The 23,713-nt window shown below is 47.5% G+C and overlaps 8 protein-coding genes across 8 annotated transcripts; 6 read left to right on the top strand and 2 right to left on the bottom strand.

Moving 5' to 3' along the window:
- Positions 1–401: 401 nt before the first annotated feature.
- TbgDal_X1820 (hypothetical protein, conserved) lies at positions 402–2,096 on the top strand (the record flags this gene model as incomplete). Its single annotated transcript, XM_011779065.1, has 1 exon — positions 402–2,096. One exon carries the CDS (start codon positions 402–404, stop codon positions 2,094–2,096), a length of 1,695 nt encoding a protein of 564 aa, XP_011777367.1.
- Positions 2,097–4,125: 2,029 nt separating this feature from the next.
- On the bottom strand, positions 4,126–4,437 carry TbgDal_X1810 (hypothetical protein, unlikely; the record flags this gene model as incomplete). The annotated part of the gene is made up of 1 exon (XM_011779064.1): positions 4,126–4,437. The coding sequence occupies one exon, from the start codon at positions 4,435–4,437 to the stop codon at positions 4,126–4,128; it is 312 nt and encodes a 103-aa protein (XP_011777366.1).
- A 1,879-nt stretch (positions 4,438–6,316) lies between these two features.
- Positions 6,317–8,764, top strand: TbgDal_X1800 (hypothetical protein, conserved; the record flags this gene model as incomplete). Its single annotated transcript, XM_011779063.1, has 1 exon — positions 6,317–8,764. One exon carries the CDS (start codon positions 6,317–6,319, stop codon positions 8,762–8,764), a length of 2,448 nt encoding a protein of 815 aa, XP_011777365.1.
- Positions 8,765–9,282: 518 nt separating this feature from the next.
- Positions 9,283–10,092, top strand: TbgDal_X1790 (Ras-related protein, putative; the record flags this gene model as incomplete). Its single annotated transcript, XM_011779062.1, has 1 exon — positions 9,283–10,092. One exon carries the CDS (start codon positions 9,283–9,285, stop codon positions 10,090–10,092), a length of 810 nt encoding a protein of 269 aa, XP_011777364.1.
- A 57-nt stretch (positions 10,093–10,149) lies between these two features.
- TbgDal_X1780 (hypothetical protein, unlikely) lies at positions 10,150–10,536 on the top strand (the record flags this gene model as incomplete). The annotated part of the gene is made up of 1 exon (XM_011779061.1): positions 10,150–10,536. One exon carries the CDS (start codon positions 10,150–10,152, stop codon positions 10,534–10,536), a length of 387 nt encoding a protein of 128 aa, XP_011777363.1.
- A 526-nt stretch (positions 10,537–11,062) lies between these two features.
- Positions 11,063–11,461, bottom strand: TbgDal_X1770 (hypothetical protein, unlikely; the record flags this gene model as incomplete). The annotated part of the gene is made up of 1 exon (XM_011779060.1): positions 11,063–11,461. The coding sequence occupies one exon, from the start codon at positions 11,459–11,461 to the stop codon at positions 11,063–11,065; it is 399 nt and encodes a 132-aa protein (XP_011777362.1).
- Positions 11,462–11,487: 26 nt separating this feature from the next.
- On the top strand, positions 11,488–18,459 carry TbgDal_X1760 (hypothetical protein, conserved; the record flags this gene model as incomplete). Its single annotated transcript, XM_011779059.1, has 1 exon — positions 11,488–18,459. The coding sequence occupies one exon, from the start codon at positions 11,488–11,490 to the stop codon at positions 18,457–18,459; it is 6,972 nt and encodes a 2,323-aa protein (XP_011777361.1).
- A 2,413-nt stretch (positions 18,460–20,872) lies between these two features.
- TbgDal_X1750 (methionyl-tRNA synthetase, putative) lies at positions 20,873–23,194 on the top strand (the record flags this gene model as incomplete). The annotated part of the gene is made up of 1 exon (XM_011779058.1): positions 20,873–23,194. One exon carries the CDS (start codon positions 20,873–20,875, stop codon positions 23,192–23,194), a length of 2,322 nt encoding a protein of 773 aa, XP_011777360.1.
- Between the last annotated feature and the right edge of the window lie 519 nt (positions 23,195–23,713).

The following is a 23,713-nucleotide window of genomic DNA, read 5'->3' as shown; positions in this document are numbered from 1 at the left end:
AACATAACCTGCAGCAAGCTCAAAAAAGAGATATAGTGAAACCCCAGAGGAAGGAAAGGAACACTGAAGAGAAAGGTAGAGGGATAAAAGGTACACAAACAGGAAATAAGTCTGCGAAAAAGCATTGTACCGGGGGAAAACCAAACGAGACTAGAGCTATTCCCCTACTCGACTTTTATCACCGCTCTGACCATTTACTTTGTTTCTTGTTACAGAGTATCGGTGTGCGAAGGAAGGAAGAGGAGAGAACATACCCTTTTGAGGAAGAATAGGAAAAGGGCGCATCCGCGAATAAGAGAGTTTAAGGGCCAACAGCAATAACCAGGGGTGCGAAATAGTAAAGTTACCCGAGTAATAATCAAATTGAATAAATAGAAGGGGCAGATTGGTGCCGCTTTAACATGCCTCCCGCTGACAGGAACGATATTGAAGAGGAGCGGGTGTCGAGGTGGTGCGTCACCGATGAGGAGAGACCGATTCCACCTGATTCATATCTTAGCCCCAACGGCGCCTTGACTGTTGCCACCAACGCTGTCTCGCCACCACCATATCCCTGCTCTGTTCAGCGTGTTGTCCACCCAGAAGGTCCTGTACACCACTTCGTTGACTCAGACTCCCCAGGTTGCGGTTACGATGATAAATTCGGAGCCGGTGATGATGAAGTCAAGGGGGGTGAGCTCTACATGTGGGTGCTGGACCCTCACTCGCGAAAGCTGCGCGTGCCGTTATCGCTTATGGTTCCGACTCATGCGACGGCCAACAAAGGAGCGCTGCCATCGCTGTGTTTGTCCTTTCTGGAGGGCCACTGCCGACACGAGTGGTGTCGACAGGCCCACGTGCCTCCTCATGTTCTTCCGATGCTCCGTCAACAGGCCCTCAACGCCCCCACGTGTTGCCGACTGCACAAGGATCCCCACAGCACCACAGAGCTCACCGACCGGTTTAAGTTCATCCGACTTGTGGGAAATGAAGGGAGTTACAGTAGCCGCGGCACAAACGGTGAGCAATCTGATTTGATCCCCGCTGAAAGAGTTGCACTGACGGTCGGTCTGCAGTTGATCATAGCTCAGAGTGCGCAAGCGGCGAAAGAGAAAGAAGAGCAGTCACAAAGCCTCGGCGAAACCAACCAAGGTGCGGCGAATGGCGCGAAGGTGGAGCGAAAGGATGTACTGGATGTTCCCGCGAAGGACGTATGTCGGTTACACATTTCGCGGCTCTGCCGCTATGTGGAAGATTGCAAAAATATTCATATTTGCCGCGAGTATGACTTGCAACTCCCACCCCCTCCAAACTTGGTGTGTTTGCTTAACAGTATTACTCCATCAATGACCATGATCAACATCGGAGAGAGGAGCTACTCTTCGACGATGCTTTCCCTGGGGGAGGTCACTGACGAGGTGTTTAACATCATTTGCGATCAACAACGGCGTTCCGTTATGAACAACACTCCGGCTGCGAGAATGACACCGGCATCGCAGCCATACCAACATGCGAATCAGGTTGTCTCCTGCGCCAACCCTGGTGTGGATGCGGCGATTAATTCTGCTTCTCCGCTCAGTTTAGGTGATGCCAACTTGTACACTGCCCCCCGTGGTGGTACAAGCCCTGCGAGTTGTGGGATGGGAGATGCCACTCCGTTCGCTCCCGCGTCACAGCGTTCGCTTGGCCAAAATGGATCTCCTAATTTAGGCGCCGCTGCGGCAGGATCGTCGAATGTGACCCGAGTTTTAAGGATTTTTGACGTACGACCCAAGTCTGCTGGTGAAGGCGGGCGTGAAAGAGGCAGTACTCATCGCGGCCACAATACTAATGGTAACGGAAGCGCTGGTGCCAGTCCCTTTTTGAACGGTAGGGGATCTGAAAGTGCATCCCGCTCCCGCAATGGCGCCAGTGTTAGTTATAACAACTACACATGTCCAAACAGCAAAAATGGTAGCGGCAACGGCTGCGCCGCTGGAACGGGTGTGCCGCCCTGTGGGATAAATGGCAGCGACAGGAATGCCTGTAGTGGCAGCCATAGGCGTGGTAGCAGGCATTTGACGGGCCAATCCAACAATAGTGGTCGCGGTAGTGCGAAACGTCGGCAAAAAGCGTAGGCGGTGGTCCACAGCAATGTGTAACATCTTTGGTGCCGTTAAGGTGCTCCTCGTATGGGGGATTTTAAATGATGGTAAAGGGGTTTATAGAGTAAAGGATCGAAAGAAGTAGTAGTATCCATTTGTGTTTGTGGGTAGCGAAATGATGCATATGTTTGAGGAATGGTGGAGGAAAGGAAGAAGCAGATAAACAGGCGATAAAAAAAACGAGTAAAAAAGTGGCGTGTAAAAAGTGACATGAATAAGTAAGGGTATCTTCATTCAATCTTGTTGAGAGATTGTACCACACTGAAGGCATCATGTGTGTTTCAATATCGCGCATATGTATATGTATACATATATACATTCATATGTCTTTTTGTGCGGGATTCGAGTTGTAGGTGGTGGTGATGGGTGTGAAGAGTGTGGTGGGTAGAGGCCGAATTAATAGCAGCAGTGATGGTATGCGGGTTTTGACATCTGACATGATTTTCTCCCCGTTCATATACTCAACATTTATATACTTAATATATATATACGTATGTGCCTTTGCGTTTGTGTGTTTCTACCTCCTTCAGCTGGACTTGGGTTCCGCTGTGACTCTGAGTCAAGTGGGCTGAAGTGCCAAAATTAAGGTGGAAGAGGAGAAGGGGAAGGGTGCGGGAGGTGCTGGGGGTTAGGGGGGGGGGAAGCGTTTAACTTTTTAACTCCATTTATTTATTTATTTGTTTATTTATTTTCTTCATTTCCCCCCCTCCATTACCCTTTTAAAAAGCTTTGTTCGTTTTCTGTGATTTGCCACAGACGTGCGCACACACACACACACACACACACACACACACACACACACACACACACACACACACACACACACACACACACACACACACACACACGCACGGAAGAAATTGGACTAAACCAGTACGGGTGCATGGGAACAAGGAGCTAACGTCAGACAATATGAAACCGCACTCTCACGCCTTTAGTTAGCACGCGTAATTCACTCGCTTACGCAACTTTCGATTAAATTTTCCCATCTAACCGTACGGACATGGCGCGAGCATGCGGCTTGATGTCGTTTGACTTTTTTTCATTTTTTTCGTTTTCATACTTGCACGCATGAGCGAGTAGCAAATACTTAGGTATTTGTATGATTTATTTTCCATTTATTTTCTATTTTCTTTCCTTTCTATTTCATCTCATATCATTTTATTCATTCATACGCGTGTGATGGAGTGCGCTGCCCTCTCTTCCCCATTACCCCCTCGCTTCACTTTACATGGTGCCTGCTTCGGAGGCGCAATGTTTACAACCCTTATGTGTTCCCCCGTTGAGGTAAAACGCATGACGCGGCAAATAAAAAGGGAGATAATTGAATACAAAACTCATGAGTAAAAATGCCAAAAAAAACAGCAAACACAAATATATGTCTGTGTTGTCGTATACAAGGAAAAGAACATACATATGAAGGGGGAAATATAGGAGAAATTGTCACAGCTGAAATGCGATCGGCTTCACGCGTTTGTTGTGTTCATATTTTTACTCCGTACGGAATATTATGAGCAAACAATATGATGATGTGTTACTTTGCAATGATTGTTGTAATAGCCGGTGAGGGGTTCAGGGAAATGTAGTAAAGTGTGTCTGTGCTTAAGAGAATAAATACAGGAAAATAAAACCATCAAAACAAAACGATTTTTTTTTTTGGGGGGGGGGGGAGAAGTGTGTGAAAGGAGCCTGAAGAGAGCAGTCGTACATTTCTTTTTGTTTCGCCGTTATATTTATTTCTTTGTTTTAGTTTATTTTTCTTCCTTCCTTCCTCCCTGGGCTCCATTGTTAGTTTTTTCCGCTATTGTATCTTTTTCTTTTTTTTTCTTCTTCATTATATTTCCATTACCTGCTGTGTCGCTGCTGTCACGTGAGGACGCATTCCCCTCTTTCCACTCATCTGATCCTTTCATTATGCAACAGTTGCGAACCTGTTTTTCAACACTCACATTTACCATCATTGTTATCAGCCGCGGCACTGTTACCATAGTTGTGGTTGGTACTACTGCCGTAACCGTATTTTGTTGTGAGGAAACATGAAGAAAAAAAAAAGAGAAGAAGGAAAGGGGATGAAACTTACGGATTGAGTGACAGAAGGGAATAAATGACGCAAAACCAAAGAGATTCCAGCGTGTGTTCTTCTCATAGAGCCGCCTTTTGCCCCCTTTTTTGTTTTTATTTCACCATCATTCTCTTCATTATTCCTCGTCGTGCCATTGATGAGTTTGTTTTGGTGCTTTTGTTTGTTTTTTGTTCTTACACTTTTTTTTTTTTTTTGCGTTCTTGTATTCCCTTTTCTCTTCCCTCGTGCCATTTTACTCGGTCTCCGAACCTGCGGTGTGTGTTTGCTTATACAGTGATAAGGAAAGAGACCAATGAATAAATGAATATAAATAAATATAGATATATACGAAGAGAGGTAAAGAATAACTGAAGGTTGGTTCCCCTTCCATTTTCATTAAGAATAACAACAATTAATCACAATAATATTATTATTATTTTGGTATGAGCCATTGGTTATGAGAACTGCAACGATGTATATAATATAATATAATCAAACAATGGGGACATGAGTATTGCATGACTATTTTTATTTATGAATTGAATTTGGAAGGGGTGACGCCGTCCTTTACGTGTTGTTGAGCAGGATAATTAACTTCTGAACTAAACAAAGCGGGTAAACTCTTCTTCTCTTTCCTCCCTCCATGCGAGTCGCGCATATGATGATCAGCAGTTTCTTCTACTTTTTCTTTTTTTCCCCTTTTATATTATTTTATATTAAGTTTGAGGGTATTACTTGCCCTGTTGTTATTTATCTTTCCTCCTCTTTTTTTTTCTTATGTTGCTCTTCTTTTTCTTTTTTCTCCCTTTATTTGTCTCTTTCTTTCTTCTTCCTATAATTACATTTATTTGTTTTTATAAGTAAAAGATATATTTATCTACACTAGCATTTGCATCCTTTTTTTTTCCTTTCATTTTCCTCCTTCCTTCAAATTATTTCAGATGTATTTGTGCATGCCCATATGAACACCAGCATTTTTCTTTTTTGCTCTTGTTCTTAAAAGAGGTGGAAAGAAAGAGGAATTAGACGGAAAAAGGGAATGTGTGTGCCTTGCATGAGAAGGTACAAAGAGAAAAAAAAAATGTAACGACGAAGAAAAAAAAAAAGGTGCACATCTCAGAATCGCAAGACTCCGGGCGGCATTGGTGGAGAAGTGTGGGAGGGAGGCGAGGGACGGAAACTGGTGAAGATGAAACAAGCAAATGAATTAAGAAACGGGTGAATAAATAGGTGTAAAGAGAGGGGGAGGAAAGCAGTGAAAAAAATGAAAAGTGTATTTTAAAAGAGAAAAAAGAAAGAGATAAGGATGCAGAGAGAAAAGCTTCTGTAGTGCCGGCCCAAAACGAAGCGCTTAAGGTCGGCTTGCAGCAAAACTTTTTTTAATTTTTCATTTTGGTCCATTATATCACACATGAGATTGTGTTTGTGGAGGGTGATAGGAGGAATTGGGGCTCCTTAAGTTGGTTCATTTTTTTTTTTAAATTGAAGATTTGTTTGGTTTGCTGCGCTTCCTTTTGTTGTCTTCTTACCTCTTTACTTCCTTCCTTGCTGTGCTTGTTGTCATTAGCATTGTTGTTTTTATTTCTCTTTTTTTTTTTTGGTTTTGTTTCATTTTTTTTTTCTTCCCCCCTTTACGCGTACGGGTTTGTTCCACTCTACCGCTCTCTCCCTCTCTTCTTTCACTTGTCCAAAATGTCATTGTCACCGCTATGACTGTGACCACAATACAGATGCTATTGTTATTATTATGAGAATATTATTGTGTTGTTTAGGTTATTATTATTATTATTATGTTGTTGTTGTTGTTGTGTGACTAGATGGGAGGAATGGTACATCTTAGTGTAGGTAACGCAATAGTGGAGGTGTTGGTGTGGTTTGAGTGGTGTTATGATTTACCGCTGCGGGAGGAGTTAAGATGACAACCTCTTACGCTTTTTTCTTCCTACCTTTTCGTACACACAAACTCGCATAAAGGCGTATGTATTCTGTGGAGTATATTACGCACCATAGCAAAATCTTAACCTTATACATTGTCGCGCACTCTCTCACCTCTTTTTTTCTTTTTCCGCTTTCACTTCTTTCTGCTTCATTGTATGTAGTGCTGTATTTTTTTCTTTTTCAGTTACGCTAGATGAGTGGCGTATCTGGTGTTGGGCGAGCAGGGGATTTTGGACCTCTGTTGACAGACTTTGAGCGCGATGCAAAATTCTGGTCGCAGCAACTGGTGACGGCGGCAGTTGGACGCAGCACCAAATTAGAATCGCAGCATTTCACTCGGAATGCCCGGCGTGGAGTTACGCAGCTCCCGTCGAACACAAATTGCGTACGGGATGTGGCGCTGCACGTGTGGGGGGAACTCGGCTTCTTTACAGTTCCTCCTCTTGAGGAAGAACAGGTGGATTTGAGGGCGTGCAGACCGAGGGAATGTAATGGTGAGAAAAAGGCCAGTGCTCCAGATGAGGACGTGCTGAAATTTGTTTCTGCACTCGAAGGGCACTACACCCAAATACTGAAGGGTGGGGAAATGACACTCGACGACGAGGATGGTCAGACTTGCAAGAAGGTCCAAGGTGTTGGGTTACCGCAGCAACTCCGCTGCCATGAACTTCGAAATGGCGTTTGGAGGGTGCTTTTCAACGCTGTGTTTTACTGTGTAGCAGCATCAGGAAACCAGGTCTTGTTTCCATCACTGGAAGAGGCATCACCCTCAGATGCATCAGCACGCTCAAACTCCATTACGTCGTGTGACAATGGAGACGAGAGACAGTCGCGCCTGGGTGAGGGGAGTGACGAGGAGCGTAGTGACCAAACTGTCGATTTTCCAATAAAGCTTCAGTGGCGGTCGTACCAAACTGTTAACGAAGCGGTGAGGGGTGCGAATCAGCGTGGGCAACGGGGAAGGGTGAGTAGTAGTGTCGATATCTCGGAATCTCCTGCTCCGCAAGAATTACCGACTCCCCTAAAAACTGCAACCACCTCAATGTTTCGGCAACCACGGCGACAAGAAGACTCCACTCGCCCTTTGCGTGGAACCAAGGTTTCATTCGCTAGCATGTTACAGAACCCACTTCCCATAATCGCGTGGCGCTTCATACTACACACGCTATCTCAGTTAGGCTACAGAAGAGATGCTTTTTATGTTCAAACTCCGCTACACGCCTCCCTTGACGAGTTGATGTTGGCCTTGTTATGGTTGACGAGGGAATATCAGCTCGTGGCAACAGCCGAACACGTTAACATTCACTTTGCATACCCCTTCTTGCTGGAATGGTGCCGTAATAGGGATGAGTATGAAAAAAAAGGCGGCTTTGGAGAGATATCACCAACACTGAGCGGTACGGTGGGGTCGTTGGGTGAGGGCTTCTCCACTAAATGTGGTTCTACCGATGTGGCTAAACAACACTACGGTGATGTGTTGCTGCACTCGTTTCCTGCTGCGGTGCCATGGCCTCCTGCTTCGTTTTTGGAACAGGAAGACATTGCGTACCGCTTGCACCAACAAGCGCGGATCATTCCCGCGGCTGGCGGTGAGTTGACTGACACTCCGCGTGGACCAGTAGACCTTTCACGGCAACTGCTCTCCGTGCGGCGCCTCATCGAGTTGTCTGTTAGCCGCCTTGAGCATGTCCTCCACCAGCGGGCTGAGCAAATTTCTGCAATGGGTTTACACTCCGACCTTGATTTGCAGTTGTGTCACCCTGCCATACATGATACTTACTGTAGGCTGTGCTGCGGATTGAGACACATGCTCGGTTTGGAGAAAAGGTTGCGGGACGTAACAGAGCAACTTGCACGGTTTGGCTCCCTTGTTGCTTGGTCGCTAAGTCACGTCAATCGTTGCGGTGATGGTTGTTGTGTCTACGACGATCTTCGCAACGCCAAAGGTGTGGTGGAGGCTATGGAGAATGATGAAGTTGAGGCGTCGAGTGCCTCTTCTCTACCATCAAATTATCCGCTGCAAAATGCGTTCAATAGCTTTCGCGCCACGCACCGACTCGAGCAGCTGCACGAGATGTCGGCGTTCTTCCGCCGGAGTGCCAAAGTGAACAACAGCCGAACTCCCCAGGATGATGTGGCGTTGCGAACTAAGGTGCAGCACAACATGAAGGCTCGGTACTCCCTCAAGGCGGCACTCAGCGCGGAGCTGATGGCAATGGTAGAGGCGAATAACTCAGGTTGCAGGGGCAGTGGCCATGACGCGACGTCGCTGAAATCCAGGATGCCGCTTCTCAGGTCGTTTGATCTCGCAACTACGCCAGTGAATACCAGGAGTGGGAATGATACCTGCAGTGACCAAACAGATACTGGTAGCGCATTTGCCGGCGCCAGTATTGATGCTTTTATTGCATTCCACTCCACTCGTAGAGCGCAGGCGGCGGTGGTGGGTACACCAGCGAGTGGAGGGACAACGTCTGCACGACTTGAGGCCGAACGACTGAGAGAAGTGAAACGTCAGTTGCCAACTGGCCATGAAACTTGTGAGGAGGTGCGTCAGTTACTCCACGCTGCCACGCGGACGCTACACCACCACAAACTACGTATTGTACCACCCATTAGTAAAGCTCAACCGTGTTTGTAGAGTACTGACCCTCTACGTGCTAGCAGCCTTGTATGTGTTTATGTGTGTTTGTGTTCTAGTTGCTAAGGCGCTGGTTAGTGTTTGCGTTGACGGTAGATTCTTTTTCATAAAAAATTACATGCATAGATTCCACATACCATCAACTTATTTTCCATAAACGGGATAAAGGGATGCAGAAGAACCCCCCCTTTTTTTTTGCCATTCTTGTTTGATAATTTTACTTTGGAACTTGTGTTTCTTTTGATATTTTGGTTGCGGGCGGTGGGCCCACGCCTGAATGTAACCGCGACCCCCTCCTTTGCTTTCCCTTTCCTTTGTTTCCCGGCACCGAGCAGAGAGTGGAACACATTTGTTGAAATTAAGTTGTTTGTATACACCTTTGTGTATATACGAACTTACATTTCCACATTGTGCCATATTGGTTCTTAGGTTTCCGTACTTGTACTAAGCAGATAATATATATATATATATATATTTGTACTGGTGCAAAACAACCCACTAGTCCATTCTGTGCTTAAATGCGGTCGTCGGTGCCTAGTTATAAGGTTGTCCTACTTGGTGAGGGACGCGTGGGGAAGACATCTCTCATCTCCCGTTTCGTTAACGACACCTTTGATGCCCAGCAGCGTAGCACCACACAGGCCAGCATGTACAGCAGTGTCAACGTTCCATTGCTTAACAGTGACAAAACCGTCAATCTCAATGTGTGGGACACCGCGGGGCAGGAGCGGTTCCATGCGCTTGGTCCTATTTATTACCGCAATGCCAACGGCGCAATCCTCGTCTACGATGTGACGGACGCTGACACACTCGAGAAGGTGCGTCTGTGGATTCGAGAGTTGCGCGCAGTGGTTGGGGACCAAATACAACTCGTCGTGTGCGCGAACAAATCCGATCTCGAGCAGGAGCGAGAGGTGAGCGAAGAGAAGGGCCGGAGATTCGCAAAAGATCACGGAGCTCAGCACCTCTCAACGAGTGCTCGGACGGGAATGAATGTAGCGGAGGCGTTTCAGACGCTAGCAACAGCTATAGCATCGTCAGCGGGAGCCACAGGGGGTGGAGGGAGTGGAGGTGGCGGTAGCAATAATAACAATAGTGCCAGTGGAGCCGGTGGCAGTGTTTTCTTTGAGTCGGAAGGATCGAGTGCCTGGGCACCGAAGCGTCGCAAGCGGCGAGGGTTGCTGCGGATTGAAGATGATATGCCGGGGGAGGATGATGAGGTGGCGAATCTTGTGTCAGGTGGCGGTGGCAAACAGAGCACTGTGAACCTCAGTTCAAACCCGAACGTAGCAGCTGCGACACCTCGACGGAACCGCTGTTGTTCCTGAAGGAACCGTCGCGGTTGGTGCCTATTATGTTGGGCGACGGTGTGACTCGTTCTGCAGATGGGAGGAGGGGCGTGTGATCACCGTTGCGTAACTGTCAGGTGTGTAACTAGGGGAAGACAAGGGAAGAAATCTTATTATTATTACTACTACTACCTTCTGTTGCTTAAGTTTCAATATCAGTGTACTTGCTTCGGTTTGCGTGGAGGAAGAGTTGATTGTACGGTCTTCTGCCATGTTGGACTGCATCCCCGGCACTTTTTTCTGAGAAAATCCTTTGTTCTTTTTTGCTCAGGTTACAATTTGTTGCTCTCTCTATTAATCGCTTTTCTCCACATTGCCTCTTTTGTTTCCACATCTCGTCTCGTCTCGTTTCTTTTTTTTTTTCCTTTCTTCCTCCTTCACAAATTATTTTTTTTCTTCCTTTACACTTTATGTAAACCCTAACTGACGACCACTCAAAGAGTAGGAACGAGGAAAGCAAACCAGAGAAGAGCGGAGGAGGGGAAAGAGGCGTGGCTTTGGGGGTAAATCATAAAGTCAACCGACAGTAAAGGAGAAGGCGGAAAAGTTAAGTGGTTAAGGAAGACTCCGCTTCTTAAAAAACTATTTCTTCTTTTGCGCGGTAGGAATTTTGTTACATTGTGACCGAAACAAGGAACTGAAGAAGAAGTAAAAAGGGAGGGAGAGGAAGTTTACCGGGGTTTGTTCGTGTGTTCTTGCTGGGCAGCACCAGCATTGAGGCGTACGACTACAGGGCCGTGTAAAGGGGATAACCACTCGTATACATCTTAATATATCTATATATTTAGATAAGTATATAGTAAGGGTGAAGGAAGGAAAAGAAAAGGAAAAGAGGCACAATCTTTCCCTTACCTTTTCCTTTGTGTGTAGTTTGTAAATATTTCCATATTTACTTACATCAGAGAGGGGAAAGGAGGCACCAGAGCGTGTGGTACGAGGTGTGAAGGTCTTAGCATTTGTTTGCGCGCGCAGGTCCTCCTGTTGTTATTAGGTTTCTACCACCGCATTTTCTCGGGGCCCAAAGGATTGCGCTCAGCGAATTAAGTGACGGGGTGACAGAGGCCTGAAGAGTAGGGAGAGAGTAAAAAGAATAAATAAATAAGGATAAGGAGCCAAACAAAAGGGAGGACATAGCTAAGGTTGCGCAGTTGTGAAGGTCCCTGGAAGAGAAGGAGGAAAAAGAAGACTGTGTTTGGGGGCAAAAAAGAAAAAGAAAAAGACCTGTTGGTCGGAAGGGAACCAACCCTTTCAGTAACAGAGGAAAGTTGAGGAAAAGGTATAGGAAACATTTCTGCATCCGCGGAGGGTGGCGCGTCAACCAGTGCTGATTGCAGCTGCAGGCCCACATTTTTTAAGAGCCATTTACCTTAGTCCATGTTGTATGAGCATATTACTGACATCGGGAGCTCCCGTGGTGCTGCGGCGCGGTACCTCATAGCGTCTGCGACGAAGAGTTCCCTCCAGACAACGCTGCAGGCTCTAGAAAAGATAGCCGGGCAGTCTGTAGAGTTGTATAGGTTTGTTGTGTCTGCAGCTGTCTCTTCTATATGGACGCCCCCGCAGACAGAGGAAAAAAATCTCCTTGTCTCTAAACTTGTGTCGACGGCCCTTGAAAAGAGTAACGCGCTTACGCTTGTGTCGGCGGCCGTTGATGAGTCGCCGGTGGCTGTAACGAAGGAGTCTCTGGTGACCCTCATGACGCGGGACTTGAAGCTCACGCCCCCACAGCAGCTGCAGTTTGCGATGGGTCTTCTGGCAGGCAGCAAAAAGGGAAAGGAGGCGGCTGCGGAGTTCCTCAATGGCATCAGTGTGGCGCAATACACAGTGAAGGAGGATGTCGCAAGTCTTTGGTCCTACAGTGTCCTCGCACGACAACTGGGTGATGTGCAAGCTTTGGAGACTCAACTCTCTGCCGCAGCCGCAGGTGGTGCAAATGACAGGGTTACAGTATTGCCACATGATGGTGTTGTCGATATGCATGTCAGTCTGTCAAGGATCATTGATGAATTAGGCACGGCTTGTGTGGCGACGCCGGCAGACTGTCGTGAGTTGCTCAGCTTGTTCCCCCGTCCCGTCACCCAAGTCGATGTGGCGGATGTGGTTGGTTTCTTCGCCTCGCAAGGGAGTGCGCCAACGGACACGAACACGTATAACGCTCTCATGGCTTCAGCCGGGCGTGAACCAACAAAGGTACAGCAAAACGCCGCCATTTCACCGTTTCCACTTTTGGAGTTACTTCAGGAGAGAGTGCAGGAGCCGGTGGATTGGGATACCGTCCTTCGTATGCTTGATAAGAGTAACGAGGAACCATTCGTGCGGAAGCATGTGTCTATCGTGTTTGATGCGTATTGTAAGTTCAAGGGTACCGGCACACCCGGTGTGTATCCCCCGATTACCATATTCCTCGGGAGATGGAGCAACGTCGGCCGGCAGCGCACCGTGTTAGAATATATACTTAAGCACCCAGAGAAAGTTTCGATGCAGGGGCTGTCGTGCGACCAAATGGCACCAATCGAGCTGGTAGAAATGGACGCTGCGGATGCGGCTTCAAGTCCCACGACTTCCGGTGCCAGTGCGTCACCGTCGACAGTTCCTGAAAGCCGCGCGGGAGAAGTAGAGTTGTGGCGCTATTTCCCTTTCCTCGAAGCAGCTGTACACGTTGCAAGCCGCGACGGTGCCTTTGATGCCGAGACGTTGCGGCCGGCGGCGCTGCGCTATCCACTTCTCATGCTGTATTCCTTGCTCTTTGGCTCGTTCCCAGGTACGATGAAAAACTTCAGCACCGCGAAACTGATTTTGAGGGACTCTCGGCTTCCGCTTGAACGCGTTGCAACTACCATCATCCCCGAGGCAGAAAGGCGCGGAAAGTTGAACACCGTCATTTCTCTACTGTCTGAGCTAACTATTGTGGTCCCGAGTCGTACAATTGACGTAATGGAGGCAGTGCTTAAGTCAAAGAACGCTGTTAGGGCGTTCCTTGCGGTTGGTGGCAACCCACGGTTGGTTACTGCTATTGCAATGTGCATGGATGAGTCCAATGAGGGAGGCGGCGGCGGAGCCAACTGCGGTGTGAGTGGTGGTGCTGGTGACTCTTGGATTAGTAAGGCACTTGAGGGAAAGTTGCACTTTCGGGCTCACGCCGCAGAAAACCGCTTTGCAGTGGCCACGTCTATTGTTGAGGTAGCGGAGCAGCTGCTGGATAAACAGAAGTACGTCCCAAAGGCTACTGCCGCACTCAACACTTTCCTTGCTTCTTCACTGAAGGATCTGCTCCGTGACGTTGCCGAACAAGCGCGCATACTCTTGGCATCAACTGATTCTCTTTTCCCCACTGACGTGGAGAACGATGCAACGGAGTTTTACAGGCGTATGTACAAGGCGGGTGACCCGACCATCTCAGCATCACTCGCTTTCATTGAGCAGCTTTTGAAAAGTAGCAAGAGTCGTGATAAGCAGCTCTGTGCGTGCATCGTGAGCATCATGTTTGAAGAGTGCAACGCTATTGGTTGCTATCCCCACAAGGAACTACAACTGTTCGCCACACTTTACGGTCAGATGATAGCACGGGAGTTGCTTCCGCCGAACCAACAACAACGCGCATGGACCCTCCTGTTACCGGTTATTGTAAAGCCTACTGACCACCTGGTGGAGGAGTATGGAATCATAGCGTTGGAACAAATCAAACCTAGGCTGGCAGAGTGGCCGCAGTACGGGCGTGCTCTGCGTCATGTGAAGGACCTCGACATAAGAATACCCGGTATCATGGCCGCCATTAACAGGGGTATCAAGGCAGAGGAGGCGGCTCGCCAGTCGCAGAGCCGTGCACAGAATCAAGAGAAGACGACACAACAACAGAAGGAAGTGGAATCGTTGCTCTCTGACCCGGCGGTCCTGGCTCTCAGCACGGAACGTCGCGACAATATGTTGGCAGCGGAGCAGCAGAAGGATCGCGTGGCTGCAGCAACGTTGCATCAGCACGACATAGGGACGCTGCTGTCGAAGAAGAGTATTACAGCACCGCCGCGTGTTATCCAGGAGCAGATCAACTTCATAATTGGTAACACGGATTTGCACAACGTTGAAAATAATGCCCGTGAGTTAGCGAAACAGCTACGTCCGGAGTACTACGAGTTCTTTGCTGAGTATTTCGTGGTGAAACGTGCAGCGTTGGAGCCGAATTATCATCCTACTTACCTGAACCTCCTCAACAACCTGCAGTCGAAGCAGTTGGAGAAGGCGATACGCAGCGCTACCGTTTCTTCCATCAAGCTGCTGCTTAGCAGTGACAAGATACGCGCCGATCCTGGGGAGCGCTCACTGCTCAAGAATCTTGGCTATTGGCTTGGGCTCCTAACCCTAGCTAAGAACATTCCCATTACGGCTCAGGAACTATGCTTCAAGGATTTGATTATCCTCGGGTTGCGCGAGGGAAAACTTATGGCAGTAGTTTCATGTATTGCAAGAGTGTTGCATCATTGCATGGACTCACGCTTCTTCTGCCCACCCAATCCGTGGACGATGCGGCAATTATGTCTCCTGTGGGAAATGTATAACCTCAGAAACCTGCGGGTGACACTCAGGTTTGAGGTGGATCTTCTTTGCAAACACATGAATGTGAAACTGGAGGAAATCGAGCAGTACTACAACATGCATCCCATCCACTCCAGCACACAGTTGTGCATATCTGATGTGTATAGAGAAATAAACATTCACCAGAGTGCCGACTTCCGTGTGGATAAGATGGAACTCCAGGATGTCGTTCAACAACCGCATAAGCAAGTTCAACAACCACAACAGGCAGCGCAGCCGCAATTGCAAACCCAGGTTGCCCGTGCCAACCGCCCTCTTCAGGCCAACGCGGAGCCCTTTAAGCCAAAGGATTCTATGGTTCCGTCGGGTGGAGCACTTGCTTTTGAGGCTGTGGGCCCGCGTAGGCCTCCCATCGTTATCACACCTGAAACGGTGCGGGTAAGTGAGGAAGAGGCGAGCCTTTTTGGCGAACGGCTTGCTGTGTACAAGGGATACCTGGCCAAAACGCTTGAAAGGGTTACGCAGGAACTCAAGCCGACGGTGCAGCGTTCCGGCACAATTGCCGCTGTAACAGCCTGCCACATTACCACTAAGGACTTTCTTTTCGACCGCGACATTAAGGCGCAACTCCGGGCAGCGGATGCGATGGCTCGTTCTCTGGCTTCCAACTTGTGCACAGTGGCCATCCGTGACGCACTTCCAGAGCCATTTAACGTGCAGGTTGGTGATCTCATCAGCCGTTTGATTGATGTTAACGTGCCCAGCTACACGGAGCGCCGTGAGCGGCTGAAAGGGCTAATCCGTGAAAATAACATGGATTTGTGCGTACGTGCGCTTGAATGGCAGGCGGCAGAGGAAGGAGCGAAGCGCCTGCATGAGAAGTTAGACAAGATTATCAAGGAAAAGATTGATCAAATTACCGCCCATGAACCCCCACGAGCCCCAAAGGAGTATCACGATGTGCGGGATCTGTTGATGCATATGGGTGAGGTGTTGCGACCGCCTCACAATTTGCCACCGCTGCAGCGGGCAGTCTATGAGGAATTCAACAACAGTGTGCCCGTTGTTGGGCTGCTTACTGCGTATGTGCGTACGTTGGAGGACGCCACAGTCCAACACTACTCTACGGGCGACGCTAAGGTGCTATCGCTGACAAGCCCCGAGTTTGCGAACGGACACTTTGGCGAAAGCCACGATGTTATCCGCACTCGGGTAATCGGTATTTCAAACATCATCAATGCCGAAACAGCCATCTACTGCGTCGGCCCAATGCTTCGCAAGTTGTTTGTGCTTGCAGGTGCGATGAAGCGTGCCGATAGTGGGACAGCCGCAAGCAATGACCTCACTACTGCTCGTCACAGAAATGTCTGCAACCTACTCAACGAGGTCTACCTCTTTGTATTGCAAACGTGTTATGAGCGCGGGGGAGATATTATTCGCGAAGAATTGACGCAGTTGTATTTGCAGGCGGAACAGCGCTGGAGCTACACGGACCTTGCGGTTAATCTCTTGCGTATTAAGGTGCTCAACGTCTCCAGATTCGACGCGGCGCTCTCTAAGGCACTGTTGGCTGAGGGGATGGGGCGGCAAGGTGTAGTAGACTTCGCTGGCGCAACATTATCCAGGGTAATCGTGAATGAGAAGCTCCTTAGTGCAAAGGAATTGAGGGACACAGTGTCCCAGCTAGAGAGCATTGCCAGTAAACAGGACAACCAAACGCCCCGCCAGCAGCAGAATCAGCCCAAGCAGCAGCGGCACCAGCCACAGTCCCAGCAACTGCCTGCGAGTGGACAGGATTCGGGAGCAATGGGTGGGGCTCAGATGGCGCCGGGAGCCGCAGCACCAACCAACGCCATGCGAGCCTCCCCTGCACTCTCCAATTTGGTAGAGCAGCATGTACGGCGGCTTGTTGTGCCTACGCTTGCACCCCAAAATCAAGAAGATGCAGAGAAAATTCGAGGATTGTTTGAAGAGTGGTTGATTGTTAACGCACGGAGAATGCACAGCTCGTCCAGCGAGTCTAACCAGGCCAGTGGTGCCGCGACCAATGCTCCGTCACAGGAGGGCGCCACAGCACCGACTACATCGTCCCCCGCTTCTGCCACCGCTGCTTCTACGTCTACAACATCAGCGGCGTTACCGGGTAACAAACCACCACCACAGTATGAGTACATGATGAAGTTACGAGACAACAAGCAGCTTGACGGCCCGCAACTTAGGACGTTCCTCACTACGTCACTACGCTTCTGTGTTGAACACTACGCCACCAAGTCGTTGGAGTTGGAGCGCTCCAACCCGGCGGTACTCGGCCGTGCTTTGACCGCTGAATGGAAGCCAGGCAACGCTCCACCCCATCGTTACCAGTACGATGACGGGCTTTTCACACATGTGGATGCCTTGTCTGACCTAGTGACAGTGTTGTTATATTACTGCTCGTTGAAGAACGAGTCGCGGACACTTCTTACGTTACTCAGGCGGGTTCTGGATGCGTTCCAATGGGCGCTCATAGATAATCATCAGGCGGTCGTTGTACGTTTACAACAGGCTCAGAACCCCAACCACCTTGGAAATGCAAAGTCTGAGCTTCCCGCTGGCACCGCCTACGCACCGATGTTCCAACAACAACCCTACGTGCGCTTCTTCAGTAATCTCTTTACCACGCTCGTGCGTGCGGATTCGCCAAAGCGTGAGACGATGGAGCAAATCACAAGTGCTTTTGCTGATACTCTTCATAACCTCCCGCCACTCAAATATCCTGCGTTCACTTTTGGATGGCTGGAGCTTGTGAGTCACCGTATATTCCTCAACCGCTGTCTACGTTCGCCTGTGCCGTGGCCCTCCTATGTTGCGCTGTTAGTTCAGGGGCTCGAGTTTATTGAGCGCTTCACGCGTGAAGGAAATATTTCCAAAAACGTACTCGTGTTCTACAAGGCGTTCTTCAAGCTGATGTTGGTACTCACACACGACTACTCACGCTTTCTTATTACATATCACTACCAGTTGTGTGACGCCATCCCACCGTACTGTGTGCAGTTGCTAAACACTGTTTTGTGCTCCTTCCCGTCGGGTGTGAAGTTACCGGAGTTCTTTGCGCGTGTGCCAGACGATGGCTCGGAGATGCGGAAGCACCCTGCCACCGACAATCAAGTAAAGTGTATTGAGGAGAGTTTCAAACAGCACCACTTCGATGGAAACACTTTGTCCGAGAAATTGCAGGATGACCGACCAATGTCCGAGTCTTACATGCAAAGTATTGTGGAGAAGTTGCAGTCGTTGCACAACTGGCGGCTGATGAATGCCATCGTACTGCACGTTTGCATTGTGTACTTGCAGGTAAACGATCATGCTGTGAAGCCCAACTTTCCTGAATCCAACGCTATGCGTTTCTACCGCCACCTTGCGGGCTCATTGGACCACGAACACCGCTATTACTTTATCTGTTCCTGCGCTAACCATCTGCGTTACCCGAACTGTCAAACGAACTTCTTCGTGAAGGTTATATCCAACCTCTTCCTTCCCCACCGATCCATTCGCAACGCCGTGGTTCAGCAGTGCATCCAAGAGCAAATCACCCGTGTAGCGGTGGAAAAAACACTCATCATTCAACCGCATCCGTGGGGAGTACTCAGTACATTCATGGAGCTCATGAGGGCCCCAGAGTATGGTTTCTGGGAGAAGAGTTTTATATGCAGTACATCTTTCTTAGAGAGTATGTTCACAAAACTGCGACGCTCAGTGGAGTCCCGAAACGCCCAGCAACAGGTGCAGCAATCGACCGGATCTGCTTCCACCTCCGCAACTCAAGGCAAGAAGTAGGTAACACAGGTTTGAATTGTTTTCACTTCACTTCAATTTTTTTTTCTTTACGCTTCTTTTTTATTTAGTTTGCCTTGTTGTTGCTGGTATTTTTCACCTTTCAGCGTTTTTTAATATTAATTTTTTTTTAAAATAAAATTAAGACCCTCATTCGCCCTTTCATATGTAATTTTTGTGTGTTGTTACGTGTGTGTTTGTGTGTGCGTTTATGTTTGTGCGGTCAACCACTCCCCTTCACCGTATCTGTTTGTCTCAATTTTTTTCTTTTCCATTCTTCTTTCCATTTTTATTAATTATTTATGCGAGAAGGTGGGGAATGTGATGTGATGTGATGTGATGGTTAGTTTTTTTTTTTTTTGTTTCCTTTTTCTGAAAATAGTGAATACCAAAACGAGTAACTACAGAAGCTTGAAAAAGAAAGAAAGAGTAAAACGAGGAGAGGATGGGTGGTATCAGTAACGGCAACAGTAATATTAATAAGTGAGGATATGAATAACAGCAGCGACAATTGTTGTTTTTTTTTTTTTTTGAGAAAAGAAGGTATGCAGCAATTTTATGTATTAAAGGGAGGGGAGGGGAGGAAACAAAAAAGAAAAATAATACGAGAAGGGTGCAGATGGAAGGAAGAAAAGGAAAAATAAAATGAGAGAGATGGAAATGCAAATGACAGTAAATAAATGCTAAAACAGAAGGACGGTGAGGCGATGATGCGAATAACATTGGTGGGAATAAGTTGTTTAGCCCTTGCCTTATGATCAAACAAAAAGTAAATAAAGAAATAGGAGAAGGAAAAAAAAAAAAGCGGTCATCATCGCTTGTGATAATTACGGGTTTCATTCTGGTGTTTTTTTTAAAAATTTTCACTTTCATTCTAATTTTATGATTATTACCGGTATTCATATTTCCTTGTATTTGTGTGTGCTTGTACTTGTGTATTGTTCCTCCCAACGAGATGTGTTTCGTTGCGCAAATTGTGAGTGCTGTTGGTGAAGAATAAATTATGAAGGGAGTGGTGGTGGTGGTGGTGGGGAAAAGGAAAAAAAAAAAAAGAAGGGTGAAGATGAAGGTGAAAAAGGTATGAAAGAAAAAAAAAAAGTAATTAATTAATCCCCTTCCTTGTTTTTTAAAAAAAAAATTTATTCCTCTGTTTTCCCCTTCTACTCATCTTTTTTAAAATAAAAAATAAAAATTTCTTCACACCTTTAGTTCATTTCCGTCACTTCAATTCATTCAATTCTTTTTTTTCTTTTCCCCTTTATCTCCTTTACTTTACTTTGCTTTTTCCCCTTCTCCTTCTCCTTCTCCTTCTCCTTCCCATCCATCCATCCATCCATTTATCCCTTTCCTCCTTTTCTTTTTTTAAGTGAATGAATGTCTGACTGAAAGCGTCGTTTCGCTGCATGCCTCTTTTATATTATTGTTTTTGTTTCCCCCTCACCCCAGAGCGTGCATCAGAGAGAGAGAGAAAGAGAGTACGTGCGTCAGACCTAATCAAGCAAACAAAATAAATAAGTCGATCAATCAATCAATCAATCAATGCGAGATAACTACTTTCCCTCCTGTATATATGTATTTATTTATTTATATGCGCATATATGTTTGTATTTGTGCGTATTTGTTTACTAATATCTCACCTTCCTTTTTTCTTTTCCTTTCTTTCTACATCTTCTTTACAAACCATACATATGCTTTCAGAGGACAGGAAAATTTCATCAGCAGCTGCGACAAGGCAAAAGTAGCGAAGTAAATTGGATGGACATGTGATGTAACGCGCATGCTGTACGGATGCGTCGTAGTAATGCTAACTTTACCTGTTAAGATAGTGCAAAAACAAGCAAAACAATACACATGCATATTTCCTCCCTTTAACTCTTTGCTTTTTCTCTCTATTTTTTTTTTTGTGTCTCACTATTTCGTCATGTTGCGGTGACGTCCACTGTGACGCAAGGGATTTTTCAAACAAATAAATAGGCACTGAAGGAGGAAATCAGTAAGGCGTATAGTTCGTGACGATCAAGACAGTAGGCGAGATATACATTTACAAAAAAGGACAACAAGGAATAAAGGGAGGAATAACTGCTGAAAGGAGATCTGACAGCAGTAGCCTTTAAAAAAAAAAAAGACGCTATCAGTTGAGCCAAAGCACTGCCACTGACAACTTCAAAGGGAAGGGGGAACGATAAGTAACGCTAGAAACATAAACAACAGTGAAACCACACACACAAAAAAAAAAACATATTCTATAAGGAAAGAATAACAAAGTGAGCTTAGGAGTACCTATCTATCACTTCGTTTACAATAAGGAAGGCAAACAAAACAGGAACAACCCTTTAAAAAGAAGAGAAAGAAAGATAAAATAAGCCCAAAGATAGGTTGTCGTCTGAAGCACCGATCAGGCTCTGCATTTCACGGGATGGCTCTAAAGCTACTTTCAGAAAAGGCCAACTCACAAGCCCTCAAGGTGTTGCTATGCTCTTATTACGTTAAACGACCCGTAGAGGTGTCGCTATCGGGAGCATATGCAACTCCTATTTTGCACCATCCAGCCTTCAAGCAGCCCATCATTGCACCTAACGAAATGGCCCGCGTCATTTTATTTTACAACGTTGAACCCACTAGTAATAATGGAGGGGTAGCAGATTCATCTAATGGTGACGGTACCGCCTCTCCCGTTGCCGGTTTGACAAACCTGACATTGGAGCACGAGACGTGGTTGGAGTGGGAGGCAACGACTTTTACCCGTGCTGTGCACCCGCTCTACACGCAACGACGGCAAACGGCGGAGTCTCTGGCTGTATTTTCATATCTCGACAAAAAGATTAGTGAAAATGATGACCGCTGTGTTTACTTTCCAGCTGTTGAAGGTAAAGGGGCTGCGGATCCCACCGATGCCGTCAGCACTTTTTTCATTGACTGTATTGTATGGTGTGCTGTCCTTCCTGCTCTCTGCGAGAGCGGTGTGCTGCGGGACTCGGAGAAGCAACAGCTACCGCATCTTGTGAAGTGGTTCAATACCTTTCAAAAGGAACAGAAGACGTTGATTGATAACGCCTTCGAGAACCTCTCTGTGCAGGAAGCTGCCGACTTCTTGCGGTGCCCACGTGTGTACAAGGTGTCGGCTAAGGTGGAGAAAGTATTCTTTGTCACATCACCCATTTACTACGTGAATGCAGCACCACACATTGGTCACGTGTACAGCACTTTGATTACCGACGTCATTGGGAGGTACCACCGCGTGAAGGGAGAGCGGGTGTTTGCATTGACTGGCACCGATGAACACGGGCAGAAGGTAGCCGAAGCTGCCAAGCAGAAACAGGTTTCTCCGTATGATTTTACGGCTGCTGTGGCTGGCGAGTTCAAGAAGTGTTTTGAACAGATGGATTACAGCATCGACTACTTCATTCGCACCACCAATGAGCAACACAAGGCGGTGGTTAAGGAGCTATGGACGAAGTTGGAGCAGAAAGGTGACATCTATCTCGGCCGTTATGAAGGTTGGTATTCAATCAGTGATGAGTCCTTCCTTACGCCACAGAACATCACGGACGGAGTTGACAAGGATGGCAATCCATGCAAAGTGAGCCTCGAAAGTGGGCACGTCGTAACGTGGGTCTCAGAAGAAAATTATATGTTCCGCCTGAGCGCGTTCCGCGAGAGGCTTTTGGAATGGTACCATGCCAACCCCGGTTGCATAGTGCCAGAGTTTCGCAGAAGGGAGGTAATTCGCGCGGTGGAGAAGGGCTTGCCTGACCTGAGTGTCTCCCGCAAGAAGGAAACACTGCACAACTGGGCGATACCCGTTCCAGGCAACCCAGACCACTGCGTTTATGTCTGGCTCGACGCTCTGACGAATTATTTAACCGGTTCACGTCTTCGAGTAGATGAATCCGGGAAGGAGGTGAGCCTAGTGGATGACTTTAACGAGCTCGAGCGCTTCCCTGCTGATGTTCACGTTATTGGGAAAGACATTTTGAAGTTCCACGCAATTTACTGGCCTGCGTTCCTGCTCTCTGCTGGCCTTCCACTACCCAAGAAGATTGTCGCACATGGGTGGTGGACAAAGGATCGCAAGAAGATCAGCAAATCCCTCGGGAACGTTTTCGATCCGGTGGAGAAGGCAGAGGAGTTTGGTTACGATGCGCTTAAGTACTTCCTGCTTCGGGAGTCGGGCTTCTCCGATGATGGTGACTACAGTGACAAGAACATGATTGCCCGCCTTAATGGTGAGCTTGCTGATACGCTCGGCAATCTTGTCATGCGGTGCACTTCTGCGAAGATAAATGTTAACGGCGAGTGGCCCAGTCCTGCGGCTTACACCGAGGAGGACGAGTCCCTCATACAACTCATTAAGGATTTGCCTGGAACGGCGGATCACTACTACCTGATTCCCGACATACAGAAAGCTATCATTGCCGTTTTCGACGTGCTACGTGCCATCAACGCTTACGTCACCGACATGGCGCCATGGAAACTCGTCAAAACAGACCCGGAACGGCTCCGCACGGTGCTGTACATTACCCTGGAGGGTGTACGCGTGACGACGCTGCTCCTTTCCCCAATTCTTCCGCGGAAGTCCGTTGTTATTTTTGACATGTTGGGCGTCCCCGAGGTACATCGTAAAGGTATTGAGAACTTTGAGTTTGGTGCCGTTCCTCCTGGAACGCGTCTCGGCCCCGCAGTGGAGGGAGAGGTGCTGTTCAGCAAGCGCTCAACAGAGAATACAAAGAGTACATAAGTGTACGAATGATTTCTCTAGCTAGCCAATAGCGGTTCTCATTTCCTCTTACTTATTTTCTCTTCATCATCTTCCGTCACAGCCGCCTCATTCGTGCTCCAGCGCACGCTATTCGCTGTTCAACCTATTTTTTTCTCCCCACGTCTCAGTGAAACTTTAAAAATTTTCCTGGAGGAAACCCCGTATGCTTTTCTTTTTGTGTGTGTTTTTGATTGATCGCCTCGGTTCCGTTTGGCTTCGAGTTCTCCTAAAATCATCACTTTTCCTTCTTTTATGATTCACAATTGTGTTGTTGTAGTTTTGTAGTTTTCGCCCTTTTTCTTTTGAAAATGACTCAGAGCTGTCCGTGAAATGGCCGCTGCGCCCCGATGGTAACATCGTGCCGGTGAGGGACATATGAGCAGGTGAAAGAATAATAATTGGTAGTATTTAAATTGACAAACGCCGGTAACGCAGTGGGCTGCTTAAACAAAACGCGAAAGGGGGTGCTGGAGAGAGTGTAGCGTTGGGGAGAGTTGA

The sequence above is a fragment of the Trypanosoma brucei genome, chromosome 10 (assembly GCF_000210295.1).
Source record: "Trypanosoma brucei gambiense DAL972 chromosome 10, complete sequence".
Taxonomy (NCBI): Eukaryota; Euglenozoa; class Kinetoplastea; order Trypanosomatida; family Trypanosomatidae; genus Trypanosoma; species Trypanosoma brucei.
Note: the sequence above shows the minus strand (reverse complement) of the source record. Positions and strands in the feature narration are given on the sequence as shown.